The sequence below is a fragment of the Abrus precatorius genome, unplaced genomic scaffold (assembly GCF_003935025.1).
Source record: "Abrus precatorius isolate BTA unplaced genomic scaffold, Abrus_2018 Scaffold7, whole genome shotgun sequence".
In the NCBI taxonomy this organism is placed as follows: domain Eukaryota; kingdom Viridiplantae; phylum Streptophyta; class Magnoliopsida; order Fabales; family Fabaceae; genus Abrus; species Abrus precatorius.
This window is the reverse complement of record NW_020874417.1, coordinates 32139896-32163532: the sequence shown is the minus strand read 5'-3', so window position 1 is coordinate 32163532 and position 23637 is coordinate 32139896. Positions and strand designations below refer to the sequence as shown.

General features: G+C 32.4%; 4 protein-coding genes across 7 annotated transcripts in view; 3 read left to right on the top strand and 1 right to left on the bottom strand.

Annotated features, from left to right (window-relative positions):
• Nucleotides 1-897: 897 nt before the first annotated feature.
• LOC113872856 (heat shock protein 83-like) lies at nt 898-3236 on the top strand. The gene is made up of 4 exons (XM_027510708.1): nt 898-1035; nt 1122-1263; nt 1336-1616; nt 1683-3236. The coding sequence occupies exons 1-4, from the start codon at nt 898-900 to the stop codon at nt 3234-3236; spliced, it is 2115 nt and encodes a 704-aa protein (XP_027366509.1).
• Nucleotides 3237-9782: 6546 nt separating this feature from the next.
• Nucleotides 9783-23637, bottom strand: part of LOC113873815 (protein REVEILLE 6-like) — a 35158-nt gene continuing 21303 nt past the window's right edge. The window contains exons 2-10 of one of the 4 annotated variants that reach the window (XM_027512142.1): nt 17236-17243; nt 15887-16113; nt 14110-14167; nt 12999-13122; nt 12752-12922; nt 12523-12621; nt 10924-11033; nt 10628-10687; nt 9799-10332 (exon numbers count right to left, since the gene is read on the bottom strand). In XM_027512142.1, the coding sequence (XP_027367943.1) occupies nt 10231-10332; nt 10628-10687; nt 10924-11033; nt 12523-12621; nt 12752-12922; nt 12999-13122; nt 14110-14167; nt 15887-16092 (930 nt within the window). In that variant the 5' untranslated portion in view covers nt 16093-16113; nt 17236-17243 and the 3' untranslated portion in view covers nt 9799-10230. Of the gene's footprint in view, nt 10333-10627; nt 10688-10923; nt 11034-12522; nt 12622-12751; nt 12923-12998; nt 13123-14109; nt 14168-15886; nt 16322-17235; nt 17244-23637 lie in introns of those variants that run through there. The other 3 variants (XM_027512143.1, XM_027512141.1, XM_027512144.1) reach the window with 3 other exon arrangements.
• LOC113873816 (heavy metal-associated isoprenylated plant protein 39-like) lies at nt 19573-21042 on the top strand. The gene is made up of 3 exons (XM_027512145.1): nt 19573-19696; nt 19803-19878; nt 20185-21042. Exons 1-3 carry the CDS (start codon nt 19691-19693, stop codon nt 20511-20513), a joined length of 411 nt encoding a protein of 136 aa, XP_027367946.1. The 5' UTR covers nt 19573-19690; the 3' UTR covers nt 20514-21042.
• LOC113871805 (heavy metal-associated isoprenylated plant protein 39-like) lies at nt 21885-22797 on the top strand. The gene is made up of 3 exons (XM_027508906.1): nt 21885-21896; nt 22198-22273; nt 22496-22797. The coding sequence occupies exons 1-3, from the start codon at nt 21885-21887 to the stop codon at nt 22795-22797; spliced, it is 390 nt and encodes a 129-aa protein (XP_027364707.1).

Below are 23637 nucleotides of genomic sequence, written 5' to 3'. Positions count from 1 at the left end.
ATAAGACGCATTTTAAAAATGTCCATTTTTAATGCTACATTAAATATTTCCCTTAATAAATTAGTAAGTTTATATTTTTAAAGGACATAACTGTTTATTTATTAAAAATATTTTTTAATAACAAAGTGGAAGAGTTTTTTTTTTTTAACTTTGTTTAATAATTTTTTAAATTACTCATTCTTAATTTATTTTTCCATTCAATTTTTTCTATTTTATGATTCAAATCAAATATAGTTAAAATTTTTTGGTATAAAGAGGTTTTTACACCATCACAATTCACAAAGTGATCGACTACTTAAGAATACACGTTAAGAAATTAAATATTTAGTTTTGTATTGAAAATTATAGTATTTAATTTTTAAAATATTAATTTTAATTCTTAAGAGTGAGTTTAAGAAACTAATGATTATATTTTATTAAAAATATATTTATTATACTTTTATAATTTTAATAAAAAAATATTAATCTTAAGAGTTAACTTGGTTAAGGTTAACAAAACTTTAAAATTACTAATATATGAAATTATGTAGTATATTTAATAATAAATATATTATTGAATGTACATTAAAAAATTTAATAATATATATTGTATGTTATATTTTTTGAAGTTAGTAAGTATTACGTCCTAGTTCATGCATGGGGCAATTCAACAGGTAAACGATCTGGTTTCCCGGGTAGGGAAAAACGTAGTTCAACGGAATGCGCGCCTAAACTATAATACGTTTTGATTTTGATCTTAGTTTGGGAAGGATCTAGAGGAAAGTAGAAGAATCCAGAAGGTGTGTGCTTAACTAACTCTTGCCTCTGCTCTTTAAATTTCATTCTTCTACCCATTCTCAAGTCTCGACAAATACTCTGCGATTCTTGGCGCGCAATTCTTTCCTCTGTTGCATTGCGATGGCAGATGTTAATGTGTTGGATTCCGAAATTTTCACGTTCCAGGCGGAGGTCAACCAACTCCTCAGCCTCATCATCAACACTTTCTACTACAACAAGGATATCTTCCTTCGCGAACTCATCAGCAATGCCTCCGACGTAACTCCTTCCTTCACTCTCTATTCTCAACTTCATTATCTTCAAATCTGAACTGTTCATTTGTATCTATATGTCTGTATGTATAGGCTTTGGATAGAATTCGATTCGAGAGCCTCACCGACAAGAGCAAGCTGGACTCTCAACCAGAGCTTTTCATTAGATTGGTGCCTGACAATGTTAACAAGACTCTCTCAATCATTGACAGTGGTGGCGGCATGACCAAATCAGGTAATGCATGTGCCTCCTTCACTTTTAATTACTCACTCAAATATGCTGTTAATGTGAATGTCAGTGCTTCAGATTTGGTGAGCAATTTGGGAACCATTGCGCGCTCTGGTACCAAGCAATTCATGGAGGCCTTGCAGGCTGGGGCTGACGTCAGCATGATTGGTCAATTCGGTGTTGGTTTCTACTCTGCTTACCTTGTCGCCGACATGGTCGCTGTGACCACAAAGAACAACGACGACGAGCAGTACATATGGGAATCACAGGCCGGTGGAACCTTCTCCGTTACCAGGGATGTCAATGGCGAACAACTCGGAAGAGGAACTAAAATCACCTTGTTCCTCAAGGAGGATCAGGTAAAGAGAATAAATAACTGATTTATTTTTGTTGTATTCAGTTCTTGATTGATTTTATCGTGATAGTTGGACTACTTGGAGGAAAGGAGGATTAAGGATCTTGTGAAGAAACACTCTGAATTCATTAGCTATCCAATCTACCTCTGGACTCAGAATACGATCGAGAAAGAGATTAGTGATGACGACGAAGATGATGAGAGCAATAAGGGGGAAGAAGGGGACGTTGAGAAAGTTGATGAAGATAAGGAGAAACAGGGCAAGAAGAAGAAGAAGATTCATGAGGTTTCTTATGAGTGGCAACTCATTAACAAGCAGAAACCGATTTGGATGCGCAAACCGGAGGAGGTCACAAAGGAGGAATACGTTTCCTTCTACAAGACCATCACCGGTGACTGGGATGACTACTTGGCCGTGAAGCACTTCTCAGTGGAGGGTCAGCTTGAGTTCAAGTCCATTCTCTTTGTCCCCAGAAGATCATCTTTTGATCTGTCTGATAACAAGAAGAATATGAACAACATCAAGCTTTATGCGAGGAGGGTGTTCATTACGGACAATTGTGAGGAGCTCATTCCTGAGTACCTTGGATTTGTCAGGGGTGTGGTTGACTCTGAAGACTTGCCACTCAACATCTCCCGTGAGATGTTGCAAAAGAGCAAGATTTTGAATGTCATGAGGAAGAACCTTGTGAAGAAGTGCATTGAGATATTCTATGAGATCGCTGAGAACAAGGAGGATTATCATAAATTCTATGATGCTTTTTCGAAGAACTTGAAGCTGGGTATCAATGAAGATAGTCAGAACAGAGCGAAGTTGGCTGATTTGCTCTGGTACCACTCTACGAAGAGTGGAGATGAGATGACAAACCTCAAGGACTATGTTACGAGAATGAAGGAGGGTCAGAAGGACATTTACTACATCACTGGGGAGAGTAAGAAGGCTGTGGATAACTCTCCGTTCTTGGAGAGACTCAGGAAGGAGGGCTACGAGGTGCTGTTCATGGTGGATGCTATTGATGAGTACGTTGTTGGAGAACTGAAAGAGTACGATAGGAAGAAGTTGGTGTCTGCTACCAAGGAAGGGTTGAAGTTGGATGATGAAAGCGAGGAGGAGAAAAAGAAGAAAGAGGAGAAGAAGAAGTCGTTTGAGGATCTCTGCAAGACAATTAAGGAGATATTGGGAGAGAAAGTTGAGAAGGTTGTGGTCTCCGATAGAATTGTTGATTCGCCATGCTGTTTGGTGACTGCTGAAAATGGGTGGACTGCCAACATGGAGAGGATCATGAAGGCTCAGGCACTGAGATATATAAGCACGAGTGAGTGCTTCTCCAGCAAGAAGACCATGGAGATCAACCCTGACAATGGTATCATGGAGAAGTTGAGGAAGAGTGCTGAAGCTGACAAGAATGATAAGTCTGTGAAGGACCTTGTGCTGCTTCTCTTTGAGACGGCACTCTTGACCGCTGGTTTGAGCATGGATGATCCTAACTCATTTGCTGCTAGAATCCACAGAATGTTGAAGTTAGATCTCAGCATTGATGAGGAGGACACTGGTGGGTACGAGGATATGCCCCCACGAGAGGAGGATGGTGCGGAGGAGAGCAAGATAGAGGAAGTTGACTAAAGCAGTAGATATCTTTGATAATTGTGAATCACAGGTATTGAGGAATATGCTTATGGTTGGGGGTGGGGGATGCGTCCCAAGAGTCGTTGTCTATACCGTTTTGTTTTTCTTGTCACCGTCATTGGTACGGTAGTTTGTTCATGTGAAAATGTGTACTGTTGTGTCTGCCTATTTTGTATTACTGGTATAAACATCAATGAAGCCGATTCTGTGTATCTTCTGTATTTTGTTTTATCTCATTCTGCATTGATGTTTTTATATATTAAATGTATAAATCATTTTTTAATCATTTCATACATTCTAATATATGTTTATGATTAATACTTATTTTTATTTACATGAAATAATTATTAATACTTTTTTAGTCTTAATTATAAAAAATAAAATTTATTTTAATATACAACTGAGATTTGTATTAGCAATGTTTTTATTCATACATTCATTTATTTAATATATAAGATAATAATTTGAATATTTAATACTACTAACATTTATGCATTAAAGTATAAATTTATGAGTTATAATTATTTTTATTAATTTTAATGAATTAAATATTTGTTTTTTATAAATAAAACATGAGTAAGTATTATTTTATATATACATTTTAATTATTTTGTAACAATTTAAAATTAATTTAACTTGACTAAAAAATCAAGAGGTTCATTCTTTGTTGGGAGGGGTTCATACTCTGGTTTAGAGTCGTGTAATAAGTTTTTAATCACAGTCAAGCTACGAAATCGTTTCGTTTGTGTTTTTTATTTTTCGGGTTTAGGGGAAGGACTGGGGGTGTCGTTTCGTTGTCTCCTCATTTCTAAAAGACAATTTATTGTTTTTTTAACGTGCTTTAGTATTAAGTAATAGTTAAAATTAGACAGATAATATCAATACATTAAATTATGAATATTTTATAGTTTTTTTATTAATATATAAATACTTATTGCACGAGTTAAAAATAATAATATGTTAAATTAGAATACCCATTCTTAAACGTCAAATGATAACATTTCTATGAGTTGTTATCTTCATTTTATCATAACATGTGTATTTTTCCTTCATCGATTTTTTTTATACTTTTTAATTTAAAAAATTTTAACATTAAAGTTAGTAAAATTTAATATAATAAAAATATTTATTATTATTAATAAAAATAATTAACTTTTTAAATTTATAACATCTATTAAAATTCCAAATAATTATACACTATTTTTTATTCAACAATTTTATTTTAATTTGATAACATTTTATGTAATAAAAAAATTCATTGGTGTATATATAATTGAGAGACATCAATTAATTTATATGTTCCTCATTTATATATTTTTAATTTTTATATTTATTTAGATATAAAAATATTAAATTTATTATATTTAAAGTATTTGTTAGAATAGTAATTAAAAAGTCAATACACGAAAATATGTTACGTTTACAAATTTTTCCTAAAATAAGAATTTATATTATTAAAAACATTAAAATTCATAAAAAAAATACCAGAGTAACGTATTAAGACTATTTTTAATAAAAATATTTTATTTTTAATTTTTTAAGTATTACTTAAAAATTTTGTCTTATAGTTTGTAAATTGATAGTTATAAATTATAAATACTGATTTTTTATTATCAAATCATAAATACTGATTTTGGTTGCTTATGGTTTTAACTTCATTATTGAAACTAGACAATTAGTTATTGTGAACGTCTCTTTTATACTTTTAAATATTTTTCTCTGAAATATTTATAATTTGATTTATATTTGAAATTTGACCTATATTGAAAAATATGTATATAATGAATGAGATATATGTTGAGTAATAATAATGTTAATAAAAAATCAGGAAATTTAAATTAAATTTTCAAAATAATTTTATCAACAAAACAAATAAATATTAATAATCTAAATATTTTTTATAATATAATATTTACAACAACAACAAAAATCGTTTACAAGGAAACGAGACATCAAACAAAAAAATATTTTATACATGTAATATTTAAAAATAATATATTAAAATATAATTTATTTAAAAAAATTATAAAAATATATAATTTAAAAATGTTGAAGGTAGAGATTTAAAGATAAAATAATAAAAAATTATAAAATATTAAAAATCGTTAATAAAGTTTCTTAAAAGCTTGTAAAAATAAAAATCATCTATGATAATTTTTAAAAAAAAAAAAAAAATTAAAATACTAAAAAAGGGCCACAATTTTCAGTAAAAATTTTTTAAAATAATTTCTCATATAATTTTCTCTAAAACACTATATTTTTATAATTTTTCAAAACACTATATTTTTTAATTTTTTATATAAAAAAAATTCTCAAACAAAACATTAAAATAAAATAATTACAATTCTCTCATTAACACTGGCCGATAATCTTTCCATTCTAGTGTTTGACGTGGCTATTTATTCGTATCTCGTTGATCATTTGCTGTTTAGAGAGGCGTCTTTGGCATGCTAAATATGAGCGAGTAGAGGGAGACTCGTACTGGCGCGAGTGAAACGCGTGGCGTCGAGTCGCGGTCAGCGGCTATAAATATAATGGAGATTCCAACCGATTCTCACTCTCACTTCATTCTTACTTCCTCCTCAAGCTTTTCTTTCTTCGTCTTTTTTCTCCTCCCTCAAACAAATTTTCTCGAGAAAGTTCCTAGCAAAGAAAATGTTTCCATTGCTTCCTCCTCCGCCGCCACCTGCACCTCCACCTGATGCAGTTCCTGCTATTCCTGTTCTTGTTATTATTGCTATTATCGTAGTCATTTTTCTTTTCGGCAAAAATTACACATAATATGCACTTGCGTTCACTCTTAGGCCAATCTTGGAACCAAGATCTTGATCTTTAGTTTTAGTAGCTTCTTCTTGACACGTTTAACAGCGTTCTTGCAGAGTGCTTCAAGAACACTAGGTTTTTGGAATTATGTTTTAACATTTTTAGTCAATACTCGTTGACCGAGGATTTTTCTGAGAAAATGAGCCAAGAAAATGGAACTACAACATTCTTGTCGCCGTCTCCTCCTGATGTTGACGTCCAAGATCCTAACAAGTAAACATTGATTAATGATTATTATATTATAATTATCTTGATCCAATTGATTATTATATTAAAAATGTCTCTATCTGTATAAATCAATCTTTTCTATTACGGCATGTCTTTATAATTACGGTGAATCTTTTTCTTTTCTGTTTGGAGTCGCATCATATGGCGTATACCTTTCTTTTTCCAATTATAAGCGAAAAATCGTTTGAACTCGTTGGAATCTTTATGGATTTTTTTTTACCGAGGCTTAGTTTGGTGAAGATCTTTATCCAACTCATGATGAAAATTTTGACCTAGTGATTCCGAAATTTTCTATTAGCAACTAAGTAACGCATTATGGCTCGAATTAAATCTTGATCCTTCTGATTTGGTATTGCAGGTGGACAAAAATTTCGTATACAAGAGAATTTCTTCTCTCCTTAGACAAAGCGGACAGTACAGTGAAATTACCTGCGGACGTTCAGCTCTTAGTTTCATGGTAAAAAATGGAGGGAAAAAAGATGATTAGGCATTACTTTCCTGCTTTGCGTAGTTTACTTAACTTGTGTGCCTGTATCTTTAACAGTTTGGTTGGCGATGCATCCGGCCTTTTATCTCCACCTATATGTGTTCCGGGTGTGTAATATTTGGTTGTCTAATTCTTGTGAAGAATCTCCAATCTGTTTACCGCTTACTTAATGCACAATATGGATCACCATTGCATATTATGGTTTTTTAACTTGTTTGACAAAATTTTTATGCTTTGACACAGATTCTGAATGTCAAAAAAGTGAGCCTCAATGTTTTTTGCTAAATGTTCCGGATGATGTTAATCAATTCCTGCATAGGAGTGATGAACCGTATCGGCCTCCATGTCGCTACAAGGTCTGATTTAGGAAACTTAAGAACAGGCTATCCACAAATATGGTTCTGATAATTAAGCAAAGTAGATTTAGGCGTGTAGCCATTTATTTCTGATTGTGAAGGGTCCATAATATCATGTTCTTTCAGGCACTTCTTTCAGATGGAGATAGCAATGGCTTGCTTAACGGTGACACATCTAGATCTTCTGATAGTACAAATAAACAGAAAGCAGAACGGGAAAGATGGAGAAAAGGTCAAACTTCTTTTCAGTTGATTCTTCATTGCCTTCTTAGGTTGTCAGTTTGTCATTGATTTATTATATTATTTTTCCAATATAAGTATGAATAGCCAATACAATACTCTTCAGCTTACACGAAGAGAGGTCATATGCAGACACTGTCAATGCGACTGAGGATGATGATTGGCATTCTAGCAAAAACACTGATTTCAAGGATTCTCTAGAGGAATTTCTGATGTCACCAGCAAGAAACTCAAAAAATTGTTCTAATCAACACCAGCTGATGCAAGATATAACTACACATGGAACAGTGAATGCATGGCTGAGACCTGTAAACCTAAACCATATAAATACATCCTGGCATCTTATTTCTTTGTTGGACGATGGTATGTACTATATGGAGTCAGAAGAATCTTCAAACATTGATGTGGGACTCCCAGAAGGAACAGCCGACGTTATGGAGTCCCTAAAGGAAAGAAGACCACCATGCTTCTTAAGCCAAGAGGATTGTCAAAATCACAAGAATCATTGTGAAGTGGTATATGAACAAGGTCTCAATGAATTGCAATTAAGTAATACATCAGATTATATCCATAATTCTCCCGGAAAAATGGCCATAAATGATCCCTCGGAGACATATATCTCTCCTACTAGTGGAGAAGACGAAAAACAGTTTGTTTCCATGGTTGATAACTGTGAATCGGCTACGGTCTATTGTAAAGGCATTTCAGTTAGCATGAAGCAAAATTCATCCAGCCCTGATTTCCAAGTTCACCAAGAGTTGGATCTGAATTCTTTCAGCAGCAGTTTAGATGGAGAATCGAATTCTAGCTTTGAACTTTGTTTGCCTGACGAGGACAGTTTAATTACATTTGATGAATCATTCTTGATGCCTGATGAGGAAAATTTTGTTGTGCTTGATAGTTCCATGACTTGTAGCCCTGAAAGGAATCCAATTAAAGCTGATATGTTTAATCCAAGCTCACCTCGTGATATGGTTGAGAAGCTAGTAGAATCTATACTCAATGATGAAAGTTCTCCAACAAATCTGGAGGATACTAATGTGCACCGCGGAGCTGGATTGGTGGGGGGCTTTTTCCACTCTATGCTTACACAGCAACCTCACACACAGCTCTGTTCCCCTCGGTTGAATCCAGGGAGAGATCAACAAGATCAAAATAGCTTTCAAAGAAACAACATTGATTCAACCATATATTCTTTTTTTTCCCACTCGTTCCCATCTAACACATTTTCTCAACCTGTTCCTCCACTTTATCATGATGAGCTGAGAAGGTTGGATCATGAAGCTAGTCAATCAACGCTGCAGCAGGTGATAAATCCAGGCACATTTCATCTCTGCTCATTATGTGTATCACACAATGGAGTACCACTGCATCTGCGTCGTGCACACCAGATGGGTTCTTGCGCACACAACCTAAATTCAATGCAGAGTTGTTGTACCTTTGGGCATCAGGAACCACATAATGGGGACTTTACAAGACCAAATCTCGGTAAGAAACTACATCCATATTTATTTGTATTGTAGAACTCAAATTTAAATGTTTTTGTTACTGATTTTACTCTACCTATCCCATTGCTAGATTTTCATGGTGATAGCAACAACAATCAAGCTGTAGTTGATAGTTTCGTTGACATGAAACTACGAGCAAGTCACTGGCACCCTCATGTGGGAGGCTTCTAGTAGACTTTCGACCACAACCAGCACTAGCAGAGGCGGAGCTGGAATAATGATCCGAACAATCGAAACAAAATGACAATTGTCTGTCAAGATTTTTCTTCTTTTGTAATGAAATAGTCATGAACTGTATAAATATATCCCTCTTTGTTACAATCAGATAGCGTTAGTGGACAAGGTACATGGAAATTTCGTAACTTGAAATACTACGAGACAGTAATTTTCTGTAATGAATGTAAAGGCTAACAGTGAACGGAACGGAGAATATGGTAGAAGAGTTAGTACAGTAATTTTCCAAGTCATATATGATCTCTTCGAACGTTAGTTCGATGTTTGTAAGAGTAACTGACGGGGCACCGTTTATTCAGACGTCATTATCAATTTAGTTGCCTCCAATTGTCTACCCTTCTACCCCACTTTTCCACCCTTTTATTTTTTTTGCCCGTTTACGTGACAAACTGAAGTTCGGGATTTCTTTTTTTTTTTTTAATATTATGTTGGATTTCAAGTTAATTCTTTCACCAAATTCACCTACGCCTTAAAAGGAGTCATTTTTGGGCTGTCCACAGTTTGAAAAACTCAATGAGGAAGCCAATTATATTTTCTCATGCAGTTCAAATTGAGAGGAATGCAAGAACGACTTCCTTCAGTCAGTTAAATCCTTGCGTGAGACAGCTTTGGGGCATCAGAGGGTTTATTTTTGGTCAAAGGCGCATCAGAGGGTTTATTTTTTAATCCTATACCGGCATATGAGCCAAACAATCTTGATCGAGTTCTTATTACGCTTGTCCACGTCCCAGCGCTCAAACATTACATACTGTACAGTGTTAAGAAGTGTTTAACAAGGAACTGCCTCGCTTTCCAGATATTAGACGTATGGCTAAATTCTGAGCACAAATATCTGGTACTGTACACATACCTACACAAAACTATGAAATCTATACATTCCCACATTATTTATTTTCTTTTAATATATACATAATCAAATTGAATTAAGGGAATTAAAAGCCTTGCTTAGCTGAGATGATGAATAACAGCAATTACTAACTAGTAGGATTTTAAGGCCATGACTGGAAACTCTCAGCTTGTTGCCATGCCAAGTCATCTTACCTCATCATGCAAAATTCCATCCCTGCCTGCATTCAGTAGCTGAAAAACAAAGCCATTTTCTGCCACCACCCCATCTAAGTAGCACTCTTCAACTGCTCATTATGCATGAATTGATCTACATTGATAATACAGTTATCTGTCTCAGGTTCCACCTCATATGATGCAAGCAGCCTTCTCTGCATGAATTACACAACATGTATACATGTATGAAGTTCATCATCGTTCCTTCTTTCCTTGATGTCAACTTTAGTCATTCAGGTTTCTAAGGTAAAAATTCCATCGGTATATGATGCATTTATAAGAGTATGATGCGGCATGGACAGTTTTGAAAAGATGAGGAACATACAGGGACCATCTCAAGCTAAGAATCCACAGAAAGGTATTTTGAAAAATCCTCAAACTTGGATATTTAAAATGTTGCTGCATGCATATTGTAATAGTAATACAAAGATCACTGACATAAATACTTACATGATCCTCAAAATCTGGGCTTGCTAAATTGATAGACAGGTTTCTCATCAGCAGTAGCACCTGAATATAGCCAAGGTCATAAGAGAATAAATGTCTAACAGCTTCTGAAGCTTAAGTTCACACAGTTGTACTAGTTGACACAAAGGCTTCAATGCTAGAAATAAAGCTTCAATTAATTCCTACTTAGCTTAAGGAATAGGAATTAATTGCTAGAAGCAAAAGAAAAATGGACTGTCAAAAGTAATTACAAGACAATAGCAAATAGAATAGAAAAGATTCATTGGACATACACATACCGTCTCAACATCTATAGGGTCCATCCTTTTTAGTTTATGCAGATGTCCAGATACATTTGGGTCAAATACACTGCCAATAAAGCTGTATACTAGAGCAAAATCGGGAAGAACTGCATTAAAGCCAGGAGAAAAACATTGAGACAACAATAAATATTAAAAAAAAAGGTCTTATTAACCAGTACCTGGCATTTTAAAGAATAAATAAATCTTAAGCTTAAAAATTATGTTGGAATGTATTTGAAATCATGGAGGTGAGTGGCTTTTACCATTTTTCAATAAAAAATTTCTATTTTTGATTGCTTAAATAATTTTCCAAGGGCACTGGTTAGTATTTTCTTTAAAAAGAAAATAACCCTACCAATATCATGTGAAACTTTCTTTTGGAAGAAAAAGAAACTATTATGGAATTTGTGCGCATAAATTTTCAAAAGGATTTCTGCATGTCAAAGTGGGTCTGTGGGACTTCTTATTATAATCCCTTTATGGGGCTAAGACAGCTTTCTAGATTTAAAGATTAAATGAGTCACCAAACAACAAAAACATGACACAATCACTTCCACATGGTAAGTACACATTAAAATTGCATAATGTTTCAAACACATGACTGTATCAAATTTAACAAACCAAAGGTATCATATAGTAAATACCAAAAACACGAAAAAATATTCATCATTATTTGAAGAGTGCCATAAAATTCAGATAAAACTAAAAAAATATAAATTATTTAGCAGGGTAAAAGTACAGTTCAAATAGATAATTTGGTGACTTAGACAATGTTAATAAAGACTAATGTCCCAAGGTAATCGGAAATAAAGACTCCAGAAGTGGATCCTGTCATGTGGGATTTTACCATGACCAGGTCATGGGAAATGATCTCAGACACTCATACAATTTAAATACAAATCAATAGTCCCTGACTCAGACAATGTTTATTTTCATTGACAAATAAACAAGTCATTTGTCAATGAAAATTTCTCTTTTCATTCTCTGTTTTAACAGTGTTTCTGTCAATTGGTAAAGGCAATGAATTAGAGACTTAGGAGAAGATTCACACAAAAGATTGCTGTTATAATAAAATTGTTGCATAGATATCTTTGTTCTATCTTGTTACTGACAATGACATTGTGTCTTTGATCTGCTCTGCAACATGGAGGACCCTTAGTGCCACTAACATGTCTCATTCCCAAAAGTAAAATCTACATTCCGCAACTGCAGCACTCCAACAATGATTGAAGCACCATACGATTGCGGGCTGCTGTTCTCAATAACCTCCTTCCCTTTGTGAGCAGGTCCAAGTCAAAGGCTTCAACTTTGTGTTTTAGAAATATGAGTGATTTAGATGATTTTGTATGACTTGATCATATTAAAATCCCACGTAAGGGGATCCATCCCTAGACTCCAAAATTACTTCAGACCCCATACAGTTCGTTTTTATGTAATTAAACTGGAATAAAGCTGCATTATACCCACTGAAATATAAAGCATATGTTATGCACACAGATTATGCTTATACAACACTCCATAACATTGCCATGCACACATTAATCTGATGTAGTAATACAACATTGAAATTAGAAGTGAAAACCATTAAACCCTTGCCTCTCAATGGATGGCTATTATTCCCTTTACCATTAGATTCACCAAGTCGGGCTCTAGGAGTGCTTTCACGGCTACTGCAACAATGATTCACTTTTTGCCCTAAAGCACATGACATTGTAAACACAGTAAACTAGTTAGTATCTTCAGCAAATTGTGCAAATAACATCCATAAACAATCCAGGATTTTAGAATCTAAATTTGAAGTAGAGAAAGTTCCAGCCTTTAGTACCATGCAATACATTGGCTGTTTTCTGCAAAGTGTTGTTTGACCAGGAAGACACTGCTGTGTTAATAATAGGAGTTTTAAGCATTGCAGAAGAATCATGCTTTATTATGCATCCAGGTTCAAGCAAAGCAGATGAAGATTGAAAGGATCCTGATACTTGTGAGAGTACTGGAGCTGCCAAATATCACTCATAATTATCAGATACAGTTGCACTATATTGTGTAGCAAAATATATAGCGAGGATTATGACCATTTTTGGAAGCTTTCTGGGGATATGGATGAGCAGCTTTTCTTTTTGGTCTGGGTGGAGGAAGATGTTCACTTGTCCCACTCTTCTGAACTTTTAGAAAGTACTTCTGTGCATGACTACGTATCTACAAAATCAGAAGTCATTTTTCAATTCCTCATGGGTATTTGAGGTATCCATTTAACATTGAAACTCATTAAAAAATTATAGAAATCTCAATAACTCGTATAGCTTTCATATATACTTGGAACTTTGAATCCATCTAAAGCAGCAAACACTCAACAGTCAACAATGAAAATTCAAAAGATATTCTAACATATTTCCCAACGAAAATTCTTCCTGTCAGCAACATAAATTTTTTCTGCTTTTTATGTTAGTCAAATGATGGTATCCCAAAAAAGGAAATTTTCATTATTCTTGTTAGACGATAAAATCAATAACCTGCATGTAACAGATTACGCTTTTAAGGTAGTTGGTTCCTTGACATGGTATAAAAGTTTTTATGACTAAGTGTTCATGAGTTTAATACATGTCATCTCTATACTTCTAAACTAGATTGAATATCAGCAGGAAGCATGATGAGGCTGTGTTTTGTCCACATTTTTTTTTATTCCAGGTGCTTTACCACATTCTAAAAGGCTGAAAGCTTAACAGAAATTTTCAGCACAAGTGCTTTTTCTGTCCACTTTATGTATTTAAAAAGTTCAGCACAGGTTGATACTTATATAGCATACACATGGAACTCAAATAATAGCCTGAATGAATCTTAAAATTGATGTTATTAAAAGGTTATTAAGTTTCACAAATTTTCCTCACCGAAGGAAAAGATAAGTTTTACGACCAGGGGTTAAACAAACCCCTCGTACGAATAATAGAGGGAGGGAGAGTAAGGAAAATAACTATTTTTTTTTTCTTATGGCATTTCAGTTCAAACATCCTATAGCTTCTTTAGCAAGTACTGAAATCCTTGATGTATTGTAACATAATCAATTAAACACATTCCAAAAACTATAACAATTCTAATTCAATCAAGAGCATTTATGGCTAACCCTACCCAGAAAACGGAAATAAAAGCTAATGTAAATTTCCCGTCACAGTTTGCATTTGAAATTACCTGGATAACTGTCTTTGACCCAACAAATGCTTCAATCTTTTTCCAGTCACGGTCAAACCTGGATACATAATGTAAGAATCAAAACAATGAGATAATGCAAAAAGGTGAAACCAAGGCCGGAAGAGGGGAAGATAAACAATTAGCTTAAATTTGAATTAGTAGATTTCATTTAGAAAATAGGAATAGGATATTATGTTTCATCATTAAATGAAGCTTTCCAACATAACAATGCAATGATTACAAATTTACAATAATTTCTTGAGTTATTATCAAATTTCAAAATTTAAACAACACAGTAGTTTTCAGGTGTACTCAGCCGGAGAGGAATGACAACATTTTCAAGGGTGTCATTTTGCCTTTAAATCTGTTATCCGATAGGTTTGTGTTTATGGCTTTTCTCACGTGCCTTTCTCATGGTTGTCTCAGAGAAAAATTATTATTGAAAAACAGGGAGATCAGCCAGCTCTTGCATTTTCTCACTGTTTTCTTCTGATTCTTTTCTATTTAGGAGAATTTCTTAACCTCCCTCAAGATAGAATTTGTATCTATTCTTTCTAATAATTTTCTCTTCTTTTATATAAAAAAATGTAATAATTTTCTTGATATATCTACATAAATTTACTGAAAGAGGCATCTACAGTAACCTGAGCGTTGCCATATGCCAATATATCAGGAGTAAACATGCTACTGCTATTACAATAGGGAATATAAGTCTATTTTCAACTCATTAAACCCACAACAACACTGGACGTAAGGTAACTAATCAGAGGATTCCAATGTAAAAAAACCGAATAGAATTTACCAGTTGAACTGACTTAGATTTAAGAGCAGCTTTAGTATAAAGCCATGGAACACTAATCCCATTCTCTCCCCTGGACAAGTGAAACTACAACTTTGCTCTATCATTTGCCTAATCCACCCGTATACATTAAATTAGAGAATAGGAATGGTTTAATTTCTTTAGTCTATTATCTCTTAAAGAGTGACGCATATCTTTCTGAACTTTTTAATAATTTTAAATTGAAGCTCTTTTGAATAAATTATGCACATTTTGTTCATGATTTTATATTTTCTTTCGGAACCTACACTTTTAAAGTTCTAAGTTAATTAAGTCTACATATCAATTTTATAATTTAAATTTTTTTATATTTCAATTTTACATTTTATACTTTAGTTAAATTTACAAGATATTTGCCAATTAACATATCAAAAGTCATCCTCTTCAAAGTGACTCATACACCAGACATGGCTCAAGAATAAAGTAATGTTTTGATATCATGAAGAAACCATTCTGTCAATTTCAGCTTCTGATGAAAATATTTCAAAAAGAATAAGAAACAGCCTAATTTCTTTCTAATTTTTCTTCTCTCCCCTACAAAGTGCCCCATGCAATGCAACACAGAACAATCAAAATCAACTACAGAAATAACAGAACCCAACCCATACCACTCATAGTGGACTGTGTTGCCCGTGGCTCAAAAAAGAAAACCGTTGCAAGTCAAACCACCACCAAACACTGCACTAGAAACAAACAACAGTAACAAAATTCTACCCCTGCCTCCAACACCAAACCCATGTGAAATACCTAAATCTTAACATCAAACTGTAACAATTCTTCACAAGCAGCAACCTGAAATGAAACCACCTCTGAACCTACTACATACACATGGGTATACTACGAACTATACCACCAAAACCCATGTCACAACTGAACTTGAAAATCCACCCACTGCATTCTAGTACAAAACAAAACAAAAAAGAAGCAAATTTTACATACAATTGAAGAGCTTCAAGGAACTTGTCATGCTCAGGTTCGGTCCAGCTCTCTCTAGACTTAGTAATAGTGTATGGTTTGCGAGTCTTCTTAGAAGGGTCCTCAAGTGAATCGGTGGCAGTGGCGGCAAAGGGAAGAAGACCAGGAAGCTGCATGCCAGAGGGATCCAAATAGAAAGCCTCTGAGGGGTTCGGGTTTTTGGAAACCATGTGAAGTGAATTGTGATGTGAGAGAGAGAGAGAGAATGCGGCTGTTAGTTAGAGGTGAAACCACCAAAGTATTTATAGGAGGTTGTTTCCCAATACTCTGCAACTACCAATCCTCGTTTGACACCACAACACCTTGTAACAAATTAAAAATGTGAACTACTTTCTGATTTTCGCGTTTTTAAGGTTGGCGTCGTAATTAAGCTTGCGATTCTAATGTCTGTGTCTTTTCAAATTTCTGTTCAAGGAAAGAGGCTAAGGATAATACCGATGAATTATTGGGTTTTTTTTTTCTCTGACTCACTTCTGCACTTGTTCATATCTAAGAATTTGGTTTCATAGTGAAAATAATGTTTTCTGTTCTGCTTCAAGTGATATCTTTTGAGATAAATACTTTCATTAATTCCTGTTTAATTGGCAATGAATCCCAAGTTTACGCTTCTTGCACTGACTGATTAAAAACTTATTGAAAAAATAATTTTGAAATGTAAAAAATTGTAGGGAGATTTAGAATTACCTAAATCTTTAAACTTTTATGGTGACCCAATATTTGGATTTGTTTGTAGTTTGCAAGTCTAATTAAAGACAAATTAAAGATAAGTCATTTAATGAATAATCCGTCCAGAAGATTGTGAGAAAAGAAATTTCATGTTTTTAAAATGAGTTGAAGATTTGAATCAAAATATCAACTATACTCAATCACTTTTAATGGGTTTTAAGCAAAATATCTTCGAATCAAAAAGCACGACAGGGGTGATAATTTCTTTACTAGATGTGGCCTGTCCCATTTCCTTGGACGGTGTTCATGCCATGTGTGCCCGGGGCTAAGGAAAAATTAAAATAGGCTACTGTTCATTCCATCCAAATTATCAATATCATACCCAACATGACATTAATCAGAATAAATACAAAACAAATAATTATCTGATTTTGAATTTAGTTCTTGAAAAGAGTTTGATTTTAAAATTGAGTACTTGATCATTAGAAATAACACACACTTTTGATCCATTATACGAATAAATGAAAAAAGTAATAATTAATAATGTCAGATAACCAATGTAGATATTATGTTCTTTACGACATCTCCTTCACACCATATTTATGAATCATAATGTAGCATGAGCACACTTACTGTCAAGTGTAGAGGTAAGTTTGAGTAAAATAAACAATATTATCACATTTAGAGTGTTAAAATGGGCTACGATCTAAATGTTAATATTATCAAAGATTTTATAACTATTTAATCTCTAAATTTTCTTTATTTGGATTTTAAAGGAAGGCAACGCCGGAGTAGTATGGTCCAGAACACAGTTGATAAAGACTCTATAAACGACGGTAAAAGAGGGTCGGTTAGTAGTGATTAGTTGAACAAAAACGACAGGGGAAGTGGCAATTAAGTGGTTTATAACGTGGCAAAGAAAGATGGGATGGGGCTGAAAGCCCATGGGCCCACAAGGCTTCCTTTGTGTAAGGTGGTGAGTGAAACCCAAAGCTGAGCCACATGATATGAAACAAGATATTTTATGTGGGCCCATATCCATCTCACGTTGGGAGGACCCAATGCCCATCTCCTATTCTTTCCTTTTCCATTTTGTTTCTTTCTTTGTTGTCTTGCTAACTGTGTTCTTTTGTATCTCTTCATGTGTTGTTATTGCACTTTCGTGTGTTGTGTTAAATCACTTTATCAAATTCATATCCCTGTCTGTGTAGCCTTAAATCGAATGCTATTCATTGGTCTCAAAGAACAAAAAGCTATTTAGAGCTTTAATTTGATTAAACTTTATTTAATCTGTTCTGTTCAAGTATATATCATTTGTTGAGAATAATTGAACTCTTCTTACCATAAATTAACCACAAAAAGTTACTTGAATAGCTCTGGTTGCTATCCTCTTTAGAGCTAACCAAATGGTCTGGTATGCACCTTGTCTTCTTTCCGAGAAGTATTTAACAATTAAGAAACAAACTTATTAAAATTAATGCAATCAACTTTATAAATAACATTCACATAAGTAATTAGATTTTTTTCTTAAAATAAGATTCTTCATTATATTTTATTAATATTTGGCTCGATTTATTTCATACTTCTTTTTACAAGTTGAAGTTATAAACATGTTCCATTGTATGACAGAAGTTATTCTTATGCAGAATTAAAAGAAAATTTTGTGGTCCAGTAAAAGTAAGATCAAATTAACAATGTAACATTTAGCTGTATTTTAACAATATTAATTTATGAGAATTTAGTGAAATTTTGTTATGAGTATACGAAGAGCTGCAGCTAGGATTTTCATAGAAAAATATAATTGATTGATGATAATGTTTAATAACATGTTTCCAAAGTTAACCACTTAAACACATTTCAATATATAATTTATCTTACAGTAAATAACGTGAAAGTTGAAGAGTCTTTTTTACATTATTCTAACAATTATAAGGAGGACTTAACGTGTAAACATTGGGCTTTTTCATTTTTTGATATTTTTTAAAAAATAATTTTTTAAAATAACTTTTTTGTTTATAGTTTTTTTTAACTTTATTGTAAATTTCGTCTATTCAAGAGACAAAAGTTTATTATTTTAATTAAAAAAAACAAAATTAAAAGATAAAAATACATATTAAAATAATGTTAAATTTTGTTTATATTATAGAAAATATATTTTTTAAAATCTTTTAAGAATACATGACATGTTTTAAAATTTTAAATAATTTCATCTATTCAACTTATAAAATTAATTTTAAAAAAAATTCAATTTTTAACATACAAAATTCCTTAAAAAAATAAATTTTATGTTTAGTAAAATCAAAATTTCACATTTTGACATCTATCTTAATCTTTTATTAAAAAAAATCCTAAACATTGCATGCATGCGCGTGATTGAAAAAGCACGGGGCAGACGCGGAAACAATTGTACGAACGAAAATCCACTCTCATCTCATCATTCCCCCAAACGTATTCTCCAGAAGTTATGAGCCGTTGAAGTCATTATTTCAAAGGATCCAAACACGAAATAACGCCATGCTTTCCACGAAAGTTGCATACCTTTTTGTTCAACACTTTTCTCCTCAATAGTCAATTTATATTCACAATTATTAATAATTTTTTTAAATGGCTTTTAAAGAAAAAGATTATAACAGTTCAATGCACACCATTCTCACTGTTATGGAATTTAAAGAAAATAAAATATATGTTTTCATGCTTCATAAAATAAACAAAAAAAATAGATTTTTGCAGCTCATAAGCAGTACACCACGACATAAGAATGTCAATTTTTCATTAAAAGTCAAAAGAAACAAAAATAATAAATCTTCCATATATGGTCCCAACCCAGCCATCAATTATTGTTGTGACTTGGTTTATGTGCGTTCCATGAAGGAACAATGTATGGATTAGAAAGTCATTTATGTCAGCCACACTATTTGTCTTGACTTGGCTCTGCCTCTATCACCACCATCTATTATAAATGTTCTCTTTCTCCTCTTCATTTCACAACGCATTTTAAATTCAAAAACCTTCTCTTCCTCTGCAAGTTACCTCCTCAATTCCCCTTAGCTCCTTTCCAATTTTCACTAACACTTCTCCTATCTCACTTTGCTCTCACTAACAATGAAGGTTAGTACCATGGTATCAGACCCTTGTCTTCTTCTTTATGTTTTTGTTTCCTTGCATATTTTGGACCAATTGGACTCCAAATAACATTTTCATTTTTCTGTAACAGAAAGTTGTGTTGAAGCTGGAAATACATGAAGACAAAATCAAGCAAAAAGCTATGAAGGCTGTCTCTGGCCTTAAAGGTATTGAATTTCAACTTCTAATCTTTCTCCTATCTTGAGCTTCTCTGCTTTCAGATGCTCTAAGAAACTGAGGGACCAAAAAAAGGAAGAAATCAAAATCAAAACGAAAAAAAAAAAAAAAACTTACATGTCACATTGAGGTTCTTATTTTATTAATGTGGGACTCAACAATTAGCTTGATTGACACTATGATTGACACTATGCTTGTGCTTCAAGAAACAAAACGCAAATCATAATTCATATAGCATCAACGACCCATTGATTTTCTAGTGATGTACTAAAGTTGTATTTGTAACATTGTTGCAGGGGTTGAGTCAGTTTCTGTCGACATGAAAGACAAGAAATTGACCTTAACCGGAGACATTGATCCAGTAAATGTAGTAGCCAAGCTAAGGAAATTTTGTCACACAGAAATAGTTTCTGTTGGACCAGCAAAAGAGGAAAAGAAGGAACCACCTAAGCAAGACGATAAAAAGAAGGAAGATAACAAGAAGGATTCAACAAAAGAAACTCTGATCGATCCACTCAAGTTCTATCAAAACTATTCCTATTATTATCAGATGAAACCCCAATACAGTCCATATTACAGTGCCATAAGTGTGGAAGAGGATCCTAATAGCTGTGTCATCTTCTAACTTTTTTTTTATTACTTTGTTAGATTAAAAATTAATCCAAAATATATATAGTATTTGTCTTTTCTCCGTTCCTTCTTATGATTTAGATCGGGGGTTAGTGTGGCCAAGCAAGTAAGAAAGAGTAGCATGCAGCATCCAAAATTAATGTCATATGAATGTAACTAAGAAAAATTTTGTGATTGAGATAGTTTGAGTGCAGTTGTAATTAATGGGGAAATGTGTTTCCTTCAATAGAATGTGTTGTTTGTTTTTGAGTCATTTGAAGACAATATACACAAAAGTATTTAATTGTTCTCTTGCTCTCAAGACTAAGCTGTTAAAATGCTGATTGTGATATTTGGGAGAGCTTAGGCACAATAATACTAAAGGAGTTAATCTTGCGGTGGATGTTATAGAAATGGGGGGAAAAAACACTCTTCCAAAGATGATATGTGTGTTATATGAATAAATTGATAGAAATTTTGATGAATTTTACATTTTACCATTACCATAAGAATATCAAATCAGGATATACACTGATGACAAGCATATACATCTAGTTGTTTGTATCATTATGATAGTAAAGTGACTTTTAAATTAGGATATATTATGTGTTAATAAAATAATTTATTTATTATTTTCATCAAAAGATAATTTTATCAATCTAACTGTTAATTTTTATGATATTACTACATATAAATTTTGAATAATTTAAACATTTAAAAATATATCCTAACAATAATATTTATTTATATTTTAAATAACATATTATATACCAATCCATCCTTATAAAACTTAGATTATATTAAATACATTGCCATCCAATCATACACTACAATATAATTAAAAAAAATAAATTTTATAATAATTACTTCAAAATTCATATTTAAAATAATTTTAAATTAATTATTAATAATAAAAATTTTTATACTAACAATATACTAAAATTAAACTGTTTAAAATTATGTAAAACTCATATTAAGGATGGATTGGTATATAATATGTTACCTATACATACACGATTCTAAATACATTTTTTTTGTTAAATACAAATAGGATTATGAATTATTTAATAGAAAAGATTTAGATACTATTATTTATCCGTTAAATTTAAAGTTTTACATCAGTAATCTCTAATAATATTAAACATAAATATTTTATTAAAATAAAATTTTAATTTTAATTAATAAATAACACTAGCATACACACAAAATAACACCTAAATTTTCTCAATCTTTAATGCATCCAACCAGAGGGTGCGTGGAGTTGACTCTCTCTCTCTCTGTACATATTTATTTAAATACCTTGAAGTAGAGCAGAGCTTCAATGCACTACTTCAAAACAGAGCCATCCTTTTAGCTGCCTCACAGTTGCCCCTCCTCTGTCCACGCCATGTCAATGAATGTAAGAATTTGTAACCCCTCCAACTCTTCTATCTTTGTCATCACCCAATAAATGAATCCAACCCATTTATCAAAACTTAATTCACTTCTTAGTTTTGCTGATTCCAATTCCATGCATCACTCATTATCAACTATTATCTCTTGTTCATGATTGTTTTTTAAGTACATGTACTCATGTGACATTTGAGTTCTCGTGTCCCCTTTTGATATTATATGCTGTAAAGATTGGTTTTGTTATTTTCATTCTCAAATTTGATTATAGGGTCAGGGTCCTAACAGTTCTCTGATTTACTTTATGATAGAAAGTAGTGCTAAAGGTGGAATTATATGATGAGAAAATTAAGAAAAAGGCCATGAAGGCAATCTCATGTCTTCGAGGTATGAATTTTATTGTCTTTTGTATTTTTTTAAAATTATTTTTGGCACGTAAAATTTTGAGATGCGAGATCTTTAATGGTTCCGTTTGACCAACTCCTTAGAGTTAATTTCTTTAAAAGAGAGGAAAAATCAAAGAGAAAAAAATAATGTTACATTATATGGCTAGAAACTTAGTTTTATGTAGAATCCAAGATTGAAAGATTTGAGGGGTGATTATCGCAGGGGTTGAATCAGTCTCTGTGGATATGGAGGAGCAGAAATTGACCTTAATTGGAAACATCGACCCTGTGAATGCAGTGGGGAAGATGAGGAAGCTGTGTTACACTGAAATACTCTCTGTTGGACCAGCCAAAGAGGAGAAGAAGGAACCTGAGAAAGAACAGATCAAGAAAAACGATCAAAATGAGAACTCTGGTGACATTGTGAAGCTCTGTGAAGCCTATTATCGTAATCAGATGAGACAACCACCTTATTATTATTGCACATGTGTGGAAGAGAATCCTAATGGCTGTGTCATCTGCTAAGTTTTAGAACAAACATCACAGAATTCAAAATAAAATGTGTGCTCGATGGAGGATTTTGGTGCATTTGAATCTCATCTTTTCCTTTTCCATCTAATTTTTCTGTTAATTGTTGGTTTTTATTTTTGTGAATAATTGTTGTTCTTTTTTCGGTCAAGTATATTTTTGTGTAAAAGAATGTAGAATAAAAAATTATTAATTCAATTTGTCAAAATTTTAAGTAAAATATGATAATTTAAGAATTATGGGTATAAAAAAATAATAGAATAAATTTTGTATAATTAAAAAAACTTTAACTAGTTTGAAAATTTGAAGATTAGAATTATATAAAGTTAAAATTAAAGGTATTATAATTAATTATTTTAAGTAAAATATGATAATTTAAGAATTATGGGTATAAAAAATAATAGAATAAATTTTGTATAATTAAAAAAACTTTAACTAGTTTGAAAATTTGAAGATTAGAATTATATAAAGTTAAAATTAAAGGTATTAAAATATAATTAATTATTTTTTTATATAATTTAAATAAAGGTTTCCTTGTGATTTAGTTTTGAAGAGTGGCTAACGAGAGAAATGTCACTATGATTTACGTCTAGGTGAGTAATGTTAGTCGTTGAAACTTGAAAATGTGATTAATAAAATAACAATATAAAAAGGGATTGGAAAGAGAAATAGACTATGGTAGTCTTAGTTATAAGATAACCCTTTTTTTAATATATATCATTAACATAATTACGTTACAGTATTTTTGTGGTGCGACAATTTTTTAGATTATGTCTTAATGTATAATGCATTCATTCAAAATCTTGGCAGTTTTCTGTCTTCCTTAAAAATATAAAA

Coding starts and splice junctions, on each gene's coding strand:
- LOC113872856 (XM_027510708.1), top strand. CDS start 898: ATGGCAGATGTTAATGTGTTGGATTCCGAAATTTTCACGTTCCAGGCG. Junction 1,036..1,121: donor TCATCAGCAATGCCTCCGAC/GTAACTCCTTCC, acceptor CTGTATGTATAG/GCTTTGGATAGAATTCGATT. Junction 1,617..1,682: donor TGTTCCTCAAGGAGGATCAG/GTAAAGAGAATA, acceptor TTATCGTGATAG/TTGGACTACTTGGAGGAAAG.
- LOC113873816 (XM_027512145.1), top strand. Junction 19,879..20,184: donor GGCTGTCTCTGGCCTTAAAG/GTATTGAATTTC, acceptor ACATTGTTGCAG/GGGTTGAGTCAGTTTCTGTC.
- LOC113871805 (XM_027508906.1), top strand. Junction 22,274..22,495: donor GGCAATCTCATGTCTTCGAG/GTATGAATTTTA, acceptor TGATTATCGCAG/GGGTTGAATCAGTCTCTGTG.